Raw genomic sequence first — 15539 nt, 5'->3', positions numbered from 1 at the left:
TTGTACAGACAAAAAAATAGTTTTCTTCGTCTTTTCCTCTTTTCTCCGTCACTTTCTTGGGGTCCATAGTGAATACGTACTCAAAAAGTTATTATATTTGCGCAAAATTATCAGACCACCTCACGGGTCGAATGCCGAGACACTCCATAAGCACCGTTCTAGCTCCACACAGAGCTGGAGTGACATCCCTCTTAGCCAATGGGATGCCAGGAAGATACGTAATAGGTAATAGCCAATGGCAGAGCAGCTATGAGAATGTTGCGTTCAGGAACCTGTGGGAGATTCGAGTATCAGCTGATACTGTGTTACATTACGCAAGTCGACATTTTTTTCGTAAGTAGAGGTAATATTTTCCTGCTGAGAAATTTCTTAAGTAAAAAATTTCGTAAGTAGAGGTATCACTGTAGTTTATTTAGCCCTAGTTTAGTTTGTCTGGTTGCAGGTTGTTTTTACAGATACGATCCTGCACGTCGACCATTTGTTTTGCCATTGAGACCTTTTTCTCACGGAAAAAGGTGATAAATATTATTAAAAGTGAGGTTAACCGAGGTATTTCTGTCACTTACAGGATTGCTTTGCTTTTCACACATCAAATAACTTCAATGAGTAATTTGTCACACCGGTGCCAAGACCTCACTGTTTTTACCTACACATGGCTGACTGTTGTGGCCGCTGTTGAGACATGCCCCTCTTGTGTTTACACGCAGCACCAGTCGTGTATATGTCAGAGCCTGTATGTGCTAAATGAGGTATAAAAGCAGATGGTTGTCTGGAGGCATCCACAGAAAGGGAAACCAGAGAGACGCTCGCAGCAGCTGCAGCGAGACCCTGTGGGAGCCCACAGAGACGGCCACCGGTGTGTGGATGACCTGACCGACTGTAACAATATACCGAAACGCTGCTGCTGGACCAGTCAGCTCACTAAACTGGATGAAGCCTAAAGTAATAAATTACAAAAATAAAAAATATTTTACCTGAACTTAAATCCAAATAGATTTCATGCCACTGATGGGGCTTTTTTCCATGTGCAACACTGATCACAACAGCCCTCATTAACATCTCAGCCCCCCCCGAGGGGTGAGCTGTGGGAGGAAGCGGATGGAGGAGAGATGAGGCTTGTTTTGCAACAGTAGAAAGGAGGAGGGAGAGAATAGGTGAGAAAGCAGAGGCACGATCCCACTGCTGTTTTGTAACGCGATCAATGACCTTGCGTAGCTTTAGATCCTTACTTCCTGCGTAAGCTGCCTTTTGTTGCGCTCGCAGCCTCCTCGCTGTTCTCAGCCTCATAAGCTCCAGATCTAATTAAAAGTTGCAGCTTTTCCTAGAAGGCTCGGTGGCTGTAATGGTCCCTTCCTCACACAGCGAGGATGGCACTGCGATTAGATTCAGAGATATGAGAGCAACATCTGTCAACCGGATGAGACTTATTGGCCAGAATTGTGTTAGATTCCACTGATTGGATCGCAGTTGCGTCAATGTCTCTGAGTCACAAATCTGTTTCTGATGCTAAGCGACTGATTTCTGTGGAATTTGTGAGTGTTTCAACAAAGGTGGCCCTTGATGGCTGAATGTTAGCATGATGCAACTGAACTTTTACTGAACTAAAAGTACTAATACTTTATTGTGAACATAATGTACAAGTAGCCATGCAGTTTATTTTAGCACCATCAGGGAAACCGTTTTGCATTGAAACCTGTCCTGATTTTTCGTATTTGACATTACTCCTTCTCAATCCATGATGCAACCATAATTTGCTGACATACAGTCAAACTGATAAACTTCTGAATCATGATGAGGGGCCACAGGATAAAGAACACTTTGCATTTATAAGCTGTTATGTTTTCTTAAATTCTTTTTAAAGTCTTCATTTCAAAAATAAGAACTGGATTTTGCTGCAGCTGTCAGATAAATGTAATGCAGCAAAAAAGTACAGGATTTTCCTCTGAAATGTAGAAGCACAAATACTCAAAGTTAATACCTCAAATGCTGCTTGAGTAAATCTACTTAGTGATTATTTCTGATGCCTTTTTGAATATACGCTCTAATCTCTGCGGTCTGTACAGTTATGACTGAACACGGCTCTGATCGGGACCGCATGCGTTAAATCGTGGACATGGAGCGAAAGCAGAGAAAAACAAGTGTCCACCCTGCGACTGAGCCGTGTTTTTCATCGAAGCCTCCCCACGTGGGTTTGGAATGGTTTCAGTTTGGGTCTTTTCAGCACATGAAGGGGTCATCGTGGGCGTCTGTTCATATGCAGGGGAGGATAGAACACTTTTTGGCAACGCAGTCTGTTCAGTTCAGTTCAGAGTGTGAGGAAGTGTGATCATGTGTGTGTCTTTAACCTAATGAACACCCAGCACACGCACACACACACTAACTGCAGGGTATTAGAGCTTTCTAGCTGGATTACTTCATTCAGTGTCTGTTGCATTATCACCTTCTCAGCTGTCATTCACTCAGACATTCCCATGAGGTGACCCCCCCCCCAAACAACACACTTCCTATTGGTCACACTCAGGGCGGCGTGTGGTGACTGATCCGTCTTGTCTTTTTCAGAAAAGTTGAGATTCTTCTATGAGTCTGTGTTTATTTCCGCGAACACAAACTTGATGTCGCTGCTTTGGTCGGCCTTAATTACAGTTTCTGCCTGTGAATTATTTATTGTCTGAACACCAGCAATGATTCTGCAAAAAGTGCTCGGTCAAAGTGTTTGTTGTCCCTGGCCTGAGTAAATATTTATCTTATTTTCTGGGCCACTTTTGTGGCCTAAGAGTAAAACCCTCAGAATTCCCTATAAGGACTAATCCAAAACTGGACCACATCTCATTGAGAGGCGAGTTCCACTCCGGGAGACGCTTTATTTGCTGTCAAATGTATGGTGAGATGCGTTTATGTAACCCAGCATAGTCGTCATCCTGTGAGTGAGGTAACTCCACCCCCCGCCCCCCCTCTCCCCGGGGGTCACAGTAAACCCCGCCCCCTGTTGACCTGCAGGCCATCAGATTGAATCCCTGCAGCTTTATCGCAACATGTCAGTGTCAACATGTCGGTCACCGTTTACCAGATGGATCTGCTACTTTATTAATTTTTTTATTTTTTGTAAGAGCTTTGTCTCTGGCACAGTTTCACGTTGGGTTAAAAAAAAAAAAATCATCACAAGATCTTGCAGTTTTCACGGCCACTTCCAGGCTCTTAGTGTCGCCCACACAAAGGCTTGAATGTCTTCTTCTCTGCAGTTAGAAAAATAATTTTCAGGGTGTCTCCATTTTCCATGGATTTCCTCAGAAAAAAAGAACAGCTTGGCTTTACACGGGAAATTCTGTTCATCTGGGACACACCAATTTACCATTCAATGAAATCAAATTAAACTTAAGCACCAGAAGAAGCAAATGCTTTTTTTTTTTTTTCAGGAAAGAGAAGACAAGAACGGTTTTGTGACATAACACTTAGTTTGGAGGCAAATTATTGTCACATACAGAGTCTGTTCAGTATTTTTTCTTGCAGCAATCTCTTATCAGTTGTGGTGAGAAAACATCAGAAAATTGCAAATAGTCCTGATTTTCCAAAGCCACAAAGAAAAGCATGTTATTGTCACATGTGAAGCGGTGGAATGAGCAATGACTTAATTGGATTTAAAAATAGTAGAAAGGTATCTCCTCCAGTGCCCAGACGCTAAATGTGACCTTATCTGTGATGAGTGCGCTTTTGAAATGAAAGCTATTTATATATTCATACTTGCACCTGGTTTTTCTATATGCAGCGCCGCCTGTTAGCCCAACATCAAGAAGAGAAAACGATAAACATTGAATCATGAGACAATGTGAAACAACATAAAAGAAATAAAGTGATTACTTGTACATTGTACCTGAATGCATGGCCGAGCATCATTAGGAAAACAGTCAATCTGAAGCTGCGCTCTGATTGGTTGCCTCCGATTTTTCTATGGAGCTTCCCACTTTTATTGACAGCAAGTTTTCATTTTGTTATTATTTTTTTGGTGTAATGTGATTGGCTTGATTGTCTGCTGTCATATCATTAATAGAAACAAGGGTTAAAATAGGGTTGGACAGATGTTTGACGCACTTACCTGTTCGTCTGGTAGGATACACGAGCTGCGACTGTTTCTCTAATTAGACAGACAGTGAATCATCATTGTGAAACCTCCTCTCTCTCGGAGCCCAGTTGAATAAATACATCTTGTTTCCTGATTTTCTGAGTCTTCTATCTGCGCTTATGGAAAATTAACATCAGTGTTTAGGCAACAGTGTGTTGTTTTGTTTGCTGTTGTTTTTGGAACTTTTGCGCTCCCCAAAAACGTTTGCCATCGGCCACCGCTGCATAAATCTTCTGTTTTTTCCAAGGGAGGATGAGGAGATGTGACGGTAAGAACTTGACTTTCAGTATTTCTTTTTTTAAAATGTTTTTCAAAATATGCTCAAATGATTTTAATTCAGTCTGTGACCACATGATCAAACGACAAATAAACAAATTTTGATCAGATATCTTATGCCAAGCAGTGTTGCGAAACATTCCTGAGGTTGACTGAGGAAACTTGACAGATTGACTGAGAGCAAACAGGAGCTTAGTCTTAAGATACAACCTCATTATTGAAAAGGAAGAGAAAAAAACAAAGCCTGTGTGAGTTTTCCTCACCCGTGAGCGAGCAGTTGGGCAACCAGCAGTTGGCAGGCCGCAAAGAATTCCTCCCCCTCGGATACAAACACAGGGAGGGAGGGCAGGAGACGGATCCTCTGGAGGGTGCCAAAGCCGGTTTAAGTGACGTCAACCAGCATACTCTGTTTAGACAGGCCACCCCCCCTCCCTCCCTGCCTCCCTCTTCCTGGGACTTACAGGAATTCCCCTCCTCGTCACATTATTGTGAGGAAAATGCTGGCAACGCCCCACCCCAGCGCCACAGCTGATAGGGCGGAAACGCAGACGTGTGACTGCTTGTGTTGACACAGTTCGAACACATGCACTTGTTGTTCCTGTTGCAGTTGCCTTTTTGTTCAGGAGCTTCTGATTGTTTGTTCCATGTCAACTGGTAAGAACATTTTGTCTTGTGGACTGTTGTGGGACAAGTTGCACACAGATGTGCTCCATTATTTGGTGTTATAAAGTGAAGTGTTTGCCCTGCGCTGACTGGGAGTTCAGTGTGTCGGTGTTTGGGTCGGATGTGTGTGCAGCTGCGTGTTTTCTATAGGAAACCCATTCGCTGCTATGACTCCATGCTAGTCAAACAGCTCTTCTGCTTTTAAAGCGAACACAGACAGGAAGTGGTCGATGTGCAGTCATGTCACCAGCGGAGACCTGAGAGGTCGGCTGTGTGAAAGTTTCTTTAAACGTTTTGTTTCGTTAGTAATGTCAGCGCTGCTTTCACCAGGCTGCTGTGAGAACAGATTGAACTGTAAGTCCAGCAACTCATTCATGATGTTTAGATTTGTAGCTACGCTTCCCTGAAATCAATGTCATATATATGGACTGCTTAACTTCAGTGCACACTGTTTGAAAATAAATGTTACATTTCATTGTATTCTCAAAAACAATGTGGCTTCACTTGTTTTCCTCAAGAGGAATCTGTACTTTGTTTTTTTTTAATGCAAATACCACTGTTCTGTTTAAAGTTATCAGATTGTGCACTGAAGGTGGTGGGTTTGAATAATGTGATCAAAAACTTTAATATAGTACAGGACATAGGGTTGTGGCCTCTTTGTCGTGATCCAAGACCAGCAGGTTATCGCAGAAGCAGAAGTCTAATGTGAGAAAGAAGAGGCATGTTTCCCACTTTAAATGAGAAAGATTGTTTTTTTCCATGAAGTGACTAAACTATTTCACATCAAGGTCCTTCTGGCACTGGAGATTGGTTGATTGTCGTTTTTGATTGAACTTGTAGATTCAAACCAAATATATGCTTTTAACTGTCTAATAGCTGAAGTAGTAATGTTGAAACAGTCTCTTAGTTCTGTTGCACAGCTTTCACTACCTGGGGTGGAATTCGGGACATTGACTGGATGAAGTCTGACATGCAGCTTGTTTTAGTTCAACTTTTTTGACCTCCGAAAATAAAGTGGGTGTTCGTGTGTTTGTGTAGTCATGGGCTTCCTGTTGAATTTCAACAAGCGTCTTATCTGAACCAGTTGGGCTCACATGCAGAAAATCATTTGTCAAACAAAAAGGCCAAAGTCCCCAAAGTGACGTGAGATACACGTAAAAACAGTGTAGCTTTAAATTCACTGCATTTACCTGATAGCGCCCAGTTTCTGACCTCGACAGTCTTTTACATCCTAGAAAAATGACAAGCTTTAAAAAGAAAATCTTCCTGGAAACTCTTCAAATATCTGATTAATCATTAAATATTTCAGAGACTCATCACAAAGTGCTGCCTGTCTTTTCCTTTCGATACTCATGCTATAGGAAGTGTTCTGCTGTTACAACAAACACAGATGAATCCATACAACCAGTACCCGTCGTCTTTCTGGCCGCTACTGAGCTTCCATCAGGTGATGAAGATGGAGCTCAGATTCAGAATTATTTCAGACACCAGTTTGTCTTCGCGTTTAACACTTGTAATGAATCAAGAGTGAGCCAAAGTTGTGTTAAGCTATGATCGTAGTCGTACCTTACCCATACGATGACATCCAGATTGTTGGGGAGACAAAGTTTGAGTGTGGTGACCTCTACCTTTTCATGAGTTGTGTTATTATCAGTGGTGGAATTTTAATTCATTTTTTGATTTCGGCAACATAAATCATTTGCACAGAATCACATTGGAGAGGATGCTTTAAGTCATAGTACTGTAATGGAATAAGTTTGTGTTCTGAACATTCGTTTTTGAGGACTGCTCATGTAAACAATGTGCACTTTAATCTTTATTGAAACTATGAAGGTGAATCATACAGTTGAATGCTACACATTAACTCACAGTAATAATAGTAATATACTGCTTCCCCCCCTTTTAGTTTTTTAGATTACATTACATTTTGTTTACATCATACTTCCAATGAGGTGGCACAGTGGTGCAGTGGATAACACTGTCATCTCACAACAAGGTCACCTGTGATGAGCTGGTGTCTCGTCCGGAGTGTACCCCTCCTGTCTCCCGTAGCCAGCTGGGATATGTTCTAGCAGATCAGGGAACCGCAAGGCAGATAAGGAAGAAAATGGATGGAAGGATACTAATTTTGTCAATCCTAGTGTTATTTTTCTGAGTTGTTTTTTTTTTTTTAAGTGTCCCAAGCCAGACTTCACACCCTTTATGGTTTGTGACTCCAAAAAAAAGGTTATTTAGTACATCTCATTTCTGTAGCCTGAATCTTGTCTATTTTGCCCATGATTTCTATAATTTATCTGCAAGCAGATGCTTGGCAGTACTTTTTACTTGTGTGTGTGTGTGTGTGTGTGGTCTGAGAAATGTAAGCAGTTAGTTTCTACATTCATGCTAAACTGCTGCACCATTAAACCTTCTACACACACGTGTAACCCCCCCCCCCCCAGTAGGTTTCTCGTGATATCAATTTTTTCACAAGGATGCCCACGCAGTCCCAATAATCAGTGGACTCTAGTCTGCTGCTTCTTCCACCTACACTTTCCTGTGGGGGCAGCAGCACTGTTCAGATATGGCACCGAGCCACTGTCTTTGTCTGTGTGTGTGTGCAGGAGGGAGGGAGAGTGATCAATATTTCATCTGTTCTCTGGATGTTTGCAGCTTCATCACCAGGAGAGAGTAGGGACTTCACATCCTCTAATTATTATTATGATCACAGAAAACAGGAAAAGGCAACTTGGCCAAGTGAATCGTGGTGATTGCATTGTTCATTTTGTGTTTGCTGCTCTGTGTACAAGATGTGAATCTCCTCTTTTAGAAAGATACATTACTGAGGGGCCTGCCTAAAGCTCCAGTTAACACTGTGTTTTTATTTAACTCCTACCTGCCCTGATGCCATCATTTATATTCTACACGCAGTTCCATTCTGCACATAAACAATCCCCCACAGTGGAGGGTAGACAGCTCAACCATCATCCCCCCCCCCCCACCCCCAAGAAATTTTTCCCACTCTCCTTCCACATTGGTGCTTAGCACTCAGCACCTGATCTCTTCGCTGCAGGGAGAACAATTCTTGTACCGATTCATCATTCTAAAATGTTCTTGTTCAGACACCATTTGTTTTTCAATACTGTTAATGTTTCATTATGTTAATTGATAAAAAAAAATCCAATGCTGCATGCAAGCAGCTACAAAAGGTCCAATTTTTTGGGCTGATTTGAATAAACATAAGTCTGACAAGACGTTCATTGATTCTGCAGTTTTTGCCATCAGTGCAGTAGACTAAAAGCTGAATCAGGATATTTAAATGAAGCTATGATTATTTTTATACTTGATGATTTGTTAATCTATCAGTCAAATGTGCCAAAAATGCTGTGGTTCAGTTTTCTCAGATGTGAGGATCTGCTGCTTCTACCTTTGCAATATTCAGCTGGTAAAATATAAAATGAAGGTCAGACAAAAGAATGTTACCTACAAATTGTGAAAAATGTGACAAACTTCTGTTCATATATTTAGAACATTTTTTAAAACATGTAGTGTGGTAAATTCTTAGCTGGATCTTCAGTAGCCAAGATGACATATTTGTAGTTGTTTTTAGTGTCTGTCCAAATCAAGAAAGACAAAGCACAAAAACCTCTTTTGAGAAAACTGGAAATGGCAAATTATTTTTTCCTTTGAGAAAAGACTCATGTTTTATCAGTCGAAAGAAGGGAGCAGGAAACTCTGTCTACTCTCATCGTGTTCACTCCATCCAAACGGCTTCAATTAGCTTTACATACTGAAGAAAGGACCAGAAAACCTTCTTCAGGTCTTTTCATCAAATAGGAGATGTACTGCTGCCAGAAAATACCTCAACATCTCAGAAATACAAATAGCTGAAAAATGCCCTCAATTCCTTCATTTTTTTTGTGACGGAATACATTATAGTCGATTCTAAGACCACTCTATCTACACCTCTGCTCCCTCTCCATTCGTCATCATCCTGTCATTTCCTGTCCTTGTGTAGTGATTAGATTTGATAGAGTGAACCACTCCGGCTCCCGGTCTGGCTGATGTGAGGAAGAGGAGGGAGGAGGAAGTTGCTTTGTGCTCCCCTCTTAGCTAGCTGATGATGATAGACTGGAGGGTAATGGGACTGTCTGGATGTGTTGGGGGGATTCCTTGGTTTGCATCATCGTCCATTTATGATCACTATGGGATGCAACAGCATTCTTCCTATAGTAGCACTTGCCCCCTTTGTGTCTTTCGGTTCCGGCTCTGCTCTCAGACCGGTCCCCCCGCCCCCACCCCCACCCCCCGAGGCTTTTTTTCCATGATTGTGTCTGTGAAGTTCAAGACTGTCTCAGATGCAGACAGGAGTCAACATGACCACTTATTGCGTGGGTCAGCTGCTGAGGACTGCAGAAATGTTGCTTCTCCTCCACAGACAACAGGAAGAAAAAAGAGATAAGCTCAACTTCCCGTAGAGGTGACAGAGGGTTGTGCATCACTCATGCATCGCCCCGCTGGTGACCGATCAGAGGTGTGGCCCTGTTTTACAATAGAGTCAGCGTCATATGAGGCCCAATTTCTTTCACTGAAACTACAGCTGAAGTGGTTTCACGTTCAAAGATAATATTGTTTTTATATGTTGTATAAAAAGATTGTAACCCAATTAAAAATTACTGTATCTTAATACAAATGAATTGATTGTTTAGCTTTGAAAGTATTGATGTATTGAAAGTATTATGACCAAAAATGGGCCAGAGTCATTAGAAACACCATGCCTTCTTCAGAATGTAGACACAAGAATCTGTAATAATCTTATTATTATAATATTCCTGTTTGTTATGCCTGAGCCATAGTAGCAGTCAGATGATGATTACATTTCAGCTTTATAACATTTAATGGTGAAACCAGACCTGTTTGCCAGACTTGTTCTAATGTAAATCTTTCAGCTCAATAAGACTACAATAACCTGAATATATATACAATTATATATATACACCCCCACCTATATATTTGAATAAACTCACTTGAAAGTCTCATGCTGTCAGTAACTCCACCCACTACCTGTCAATCAAGCACCCATCCAATCACAGCGGCTGACAGCACATCTGTCAGAAGGAATCACGTGAACAATAACGCGTAAGGCATCTGCTATATTAGGAGAAGAAATAACTATACATGGACTTCCCAGATAACATAATTTTAGAGTGTCATAACATTTCCAACAATTTTCCTGTTTTTGTGCAGAAAGTCCAAACAGCAGGAACGACAGAAAATGGCAACGATTTCTTAGTGAAACTAGCAGGCTAGCACGAACAGTCTGTCAAGCTATGGTTTCCGTTTGGAATGGGACAATAGATGTAGTATACAATATGTTCCTCGGGCATCTGACAAAAACGTTCTTTAAATAACTACATACAGTTCTGTTCATGTAGTCAGCTGACAGAACTATCACTTCTCTAACAATTCTTTTTCACTTGCTCTTTGGACAGCTGCCTTTTCCTTTAACGTTAGCTCCTTTCCCAATCTCACCATTAGTTCGCTTTCTTTATCCATTTATCCTGCTAACATTCGTCTACGGCCTCACAATGCCCGCCAAGCGCAATCCATGATCTGCCAACCCAAAGTCTTTACGTCACCACGTTGATTTTGACTATGTTGGGTGCGCTTGGTTTATAATACCAATACATTTGTTTTTGTATGTTTGGTATGACGTCTGATATTATTGTTGTATCGTGGAATTTCCACGGGTTCCTGCTAGTATATAGTATATTATATAATATGGAATAATCTGGTAACATGTATGTTGGCCATGAAAAGGGTCAGGAATCAGCACCAAGGGGGGTTGATGCTGATTCCACCATCAGTCCACCATCACACAAGATAAAAATAACTTGTAACTCAGAGATTTAGTTGTTTTATTCTGTTATAGTTGGAAAAATGACAGCAGATGAATTGCTGGCTGATTAGTGTGGTTTGATTAATCGAGTTATTTTCAACTGTGCGTTAATCTACTTGATGCGTATTTGCGTGTTTTGACAGATCTCCTTGACAGTGACTGTCCTAAGAATAGGTCAGCCTGTGTGTGTGTGTGTGTGGGGGGGGGGGGTTGTACGCAGCCGGGCGTGTCCTGCATGCTGCTGGAGGTGCTCGTGTTACATAACTTCTCCTTCCTGCTCGGTGACAGTGATGTAGGGGGAAGCTGCCGACTCCCATCTTGTCATCCTCCGCCTGCTGACGCACCTCCCCTCACGTCGTCTCTTTTGCGTGGGTTTGGCGCGCTACACGCCGCAGCCCCTCGTTCGGCTCGTGCCACGTTTACCGATCCGCTGACTACCTTTTAACACTTAAAAATTGCCAGCTGACATGAAGCATGAAATGTGGTGTGACGTGTGTGAGGGGACTCGCTGTAAGCTGATTTGCTGCTGGTTGTTCCGCTGGCATTGTTTTGGCTTGTTGCTGGTGCGGTGTCATGCATACTGATGCTGCAACCACCCTACTGTGACCATCTGAAACACACCAACACTGTGCATATGGACGCTAGCAAAAGCTGCCACTAAGCCACCAATGGCCGCCATTTGGCACATTGAATCCCAGCAGGGCAGGCTGTCGGGCAAAATATGAATGTGTTACAAGCTGGCAGCCAGGGCAGGAGGGTGTTTGGACCCTGGCAGTTATTTGTCAGCCAACACGCAAAGGGGGCCTCTTGGGTAGGATCTGGTGCCCGGCAGCGGTACTGCTGTTCCATGTGGTTTGAATAAGGGGGGGTGGGGAGGGGTTGCCACCATGATTGCTATTCATCAGATAGACAGGGGTCTAGACCCACACACAAGTTTGCCTTCCACAGTCCACTTTCAGAGGTGAATTGGCATGCTAACTCATTAGCATGTGTTTGTGTCTGTAGCCATGTCTCCATAATTGCCTGTCAGACGCCTTAATGGACGCGAGAAGGACTTCGCTTCCGACTGACTGGCAACAACTGACAGCTTGAAATTTCACACCGGGTGGGCATTGGGATTCAAAAGTGTGCATGTTTCTCATGTGGGATGTCAACGTGGCTCTCTGGCCCCAAATAATCACATTCCCCACTCATCCTCGACAGAAGAGTGGGCTGGAAGGTTCGTGGGGGGGGGGTGCATTAAAGGCTTGTGGTTGTCATGACAGCAACCAGTGAGGACACTGACTCCCTCGCCCGCAAACTCCTGCCTAATTGACATGCAAACACCCACTCTTATCCTTCCAAGCTCGATCCTTGCATTTCCTTAGATATCATGTGGTGTGAGTCATCGATCACGAGTCGATCACCTCGAGGCGTTTGGCTGCCATTGCATGGCTTTGTCTGAGTTCATAACAGTTGTAGGACTGTTGTAGAGCCATATGAGGAGGATTGTGTGGGTTTCATGTCCATTAGGGATGGACAGAGGAGAGGAGAAGACAAGCAGTGCATCTTATTTGGACAGTGTCGGACTGATGTAGATTTCTCTTTCGTGGTGTTCGGGTAACATGTAAAATCCTAACCACACTTTTAAGTTACACCATTAGAATGCATTGACTGATGTTCCACTAAATTATTGAAGACCAATGCTTCAGCTGCTTAAACATACCGAGCCCCTCAGACCAGTGGTTCAACGCTTTTTGGAGATTGGCTGTAATTTTTTTGGTCATTTACTTGTTGGTAATTTTAACTCCAGTAACTCAACTACTATATGTTCTGTGTATAAAGAGTTTTGGCATATAAAGAATTATAGATAATTTTTCCAAAGACCGCACTTGTAAGCAGTTTACAAGTGGGGCCTCATTGTGGTCGGTACCCTCAACCTTTGTTTTCTCTCTTTGCACAAAAATTTTATGGTCATGTTCCATCATACGCTCTGGTTTTCATCACGGGCAACATTCAACATATTTGTGTACATTCCTCTTATTGTTTGCAGTGTTTCCACTGGTTGCAGTACAGTTGCACAGGTTTCACATGAAATATGTAGCCATTTCCCAGACCAACTCACATCCCCAACAGCCATAATGAGGGAAATATGAACGACCCTATAATCATTCCCTGCTGTTTTAACTCGGGCACCGTGGATGGAATATTTTTTTTACACTGCCTGGTCCCTTCCCACTGTTTCCTGTTCGTTTGGAGCTTGAATTCATGGGTGTCACTCAGCGTGATGGGGCTTGTTTGTGGTGTGTGTGTGTATATTTAAGTATGTATGCATATGTATTTATATAAATACTAGTGCTGTCAGGCGATTAAAACATTTTTTATAGCGCGTTAATTTGCAGTGTAATTAATTAATCTAATCAACGCGTTAGTGACAGCCCTAATAAATACATATTAATACAAAACAAATACTTATAAATACAAAAAATTATATATATATATATATATATTGTGTGTGTATATATGTATATATACATATATATGTATATACACATACAGTATATATGTGTATGTAAAAAGGAATATGTGTGTGTGTTTATATATATATATATACAGTACATCAAGGGAGTTTTTTTTTTTTTCCAGATGTTTCAAATTGCTCAATCTCCTGACTTCCTTTAAAAATCATTTGTTACCTCAGATCAGTGAGTAGTGAGGCTGTGGTGACTGAAGGATGCTTTAACATCCTGTATATTTGGTCAAACATGTCATTGTCATTGGCTAAAAAACACAACCTACCTGATTCCTGTTGTCTAGGCCGTCTACACACCTCTCTCCTCACTGTTTACCTTTCAGTCAAAGACAGGCTCACAAACACTGCCCCCTCCTCATGAGCCTTGGTTGCTGTGTTTCTGCTGGCAGGGTGCCTTTGTTTTGCTCCACAGCAGCACAGGGGTGGGGACGGATTATGTAATCTGTGGCGTGTGCCTGGGATATACCGAGGAGCTAAGAGAGAGATGGAGAAGGGTGTGACTACAGTACACAGATGACATAATCCACTGACCTCTTCCCTGGCCCACTCGTGTCCACTCCTCCTCCAAGTTTTCCCAGCATTGCACTGTGATTTTGGGAAGCACAAAGCATCCTCTTCCACCCTCCATTAACACTACTGCAATTTAGGACCAAATTGTTACCACTGGTCCTTGAGGACTCCTCTTGCACTAAAAATGTCATGTGCAGGGCACAGAAGCCACAGAGGGTTTATTTTTCCTTTTAGTTTCCATAGCCATAGGAGACAAAATGATGCAAGGCAGAAAGAGGGCTCACCCATTTTCCTCTGTGGCTAACGGGAATGTGTTACACAATGTGCCCTGCATATGCAGAATGCTGTTTGCTTCTGTTTTAAATTATTTAAATTTTATTTTTTGTGCACAGCCAGAAGTTGTTCTATCTCCTGCTACCAAAAGAAAAACAACACCTCGTTTTATTGTAATAGAAAATTGCTGCTATTATTAAGTGAGTAACAATGAATGGTGGTGGTAAAAAGCTGTGGATGGTGAACTAGACTCCTTTCATTTGTTGTGGAAAAAAAACTTGGTAGATTAGAGATTACTCTTTCCATACTATTTTGTTTGTCAACCACACAACGGGATTGATTTCTATGAAATGTTTTTCCCAAACTTCATTAACATTAAAAAATGTTTTACTTTCATTTTCCAACCAAAGCAGATAACAAGAATGGCATCCTTGGTGAATGTATGGAATGGAATCAGTGCCTGTCTTTTCCTCTTCACAATAACACTTGAAATAATCTAAAAAAAAAAAAATTGATTTGAAAAACATGTTTGAAAATATTCATAACATTCACTCCTCCTTACAAGTCTGGGGTTAGTGATTCTACATGGGAAGGAACAGATCTGGGACTTGCTCTATTCCTCTCTGTAGACATCAGTCATGCCATGTTGATCTGCGTTTATAATTAATATTGATCGTAGTGAATATTCTGTCCCCTCCCACACATCCATACGGATCATGAAGAAAACGGGTTACTCACCTTCCACATCGTGGGCGATGATTGCGATGTATGAAAGACCTTAGCGGAAGGAATTGGTCTTCCCCAAGGGGCATAAACAACTATTTTGATAGGCAGATTTATCAGTTCATGATAAAGAGAATGAACCCACCACACTGCATTATTTGAAGACTTAAATCTGTGTGTCACTGTGCTGTTACTTCTCTAAGTGGGTGTGCGCTGATGGTTGTGTTATTGTGTGCACACAGGCTCGCCTCCTCCTGTGATTACAGTAGTTTCCATTATGGAATAGCGCTCTCTGTCAGCTATGGAAGAATATCTGTTTTTCATTTGAAAGACCTTCAACATTCTACAGCCGAGTGGGAAGCATCCCAGTATCATTAGTAACATTCTGCACTGCCGTCACTGTGCAGCGAGTCTGTGCAACACTTTCCTCCATGCTAAAAATGGTTTCTGTTCTTGTCTTTCAGATAAAATCGAAGAAGCACAGAAAGAGCTTAAAGACCCTAAAGGCTCACAGAAAGGTGAGGGATGTTTTCACAGGATCGTGAATGAAAAATGAATTTTTGTTTACTCTTTAAAGTAGAGTAAAC

General features: G+C 41.9%; 1 protein-coding gene across 4 annotated transcripts in view; it reads left to right on the top strand.

Annotated features, from left to right (window-relative positions):
• The window catches only part of hivep1 (HIVEP zinc finger 1), a 51374-nt gene that overhangs the window by 23507 nt on the left and 12328 nt on the right, over positions 1-15539 (top strand). For 2 of the 4 annotated variants that reach the window (XM_068333426.1, XM_068333427.1), the window contains exon 3: positions 15417-15470. In XM_068333426.1, the coding sequence (XP_068189527.1) occupies positions 15417-15470 (54 nt within the window). Of the gene's footprint in view, positions 1-5022; positions 5048-5129; positions 5411-15416; positions 15471-15539 lie in introns of those variants that run through there. The other 2 variants (XM_068333428.1, XM_068333425.1) reach the window with 2 other exon arrangements.

Source organism: Antennarius striatus, chromosome 14 (assembly GCF_040054535.1).
Source record: "Antennarius striatus isolate MH-2024 chromosome 14, ASM4005453v1, whole genome shotgun sequence".
NCBI lineage: Eukaryota > Metazoa > Chordata > Actinopteri > Lophiiformes > Antennariidae > Antennarius > Antennarius striatus.
This window is presented reverse-complemented; position numbering and strand designations above follow the sequence as displayed.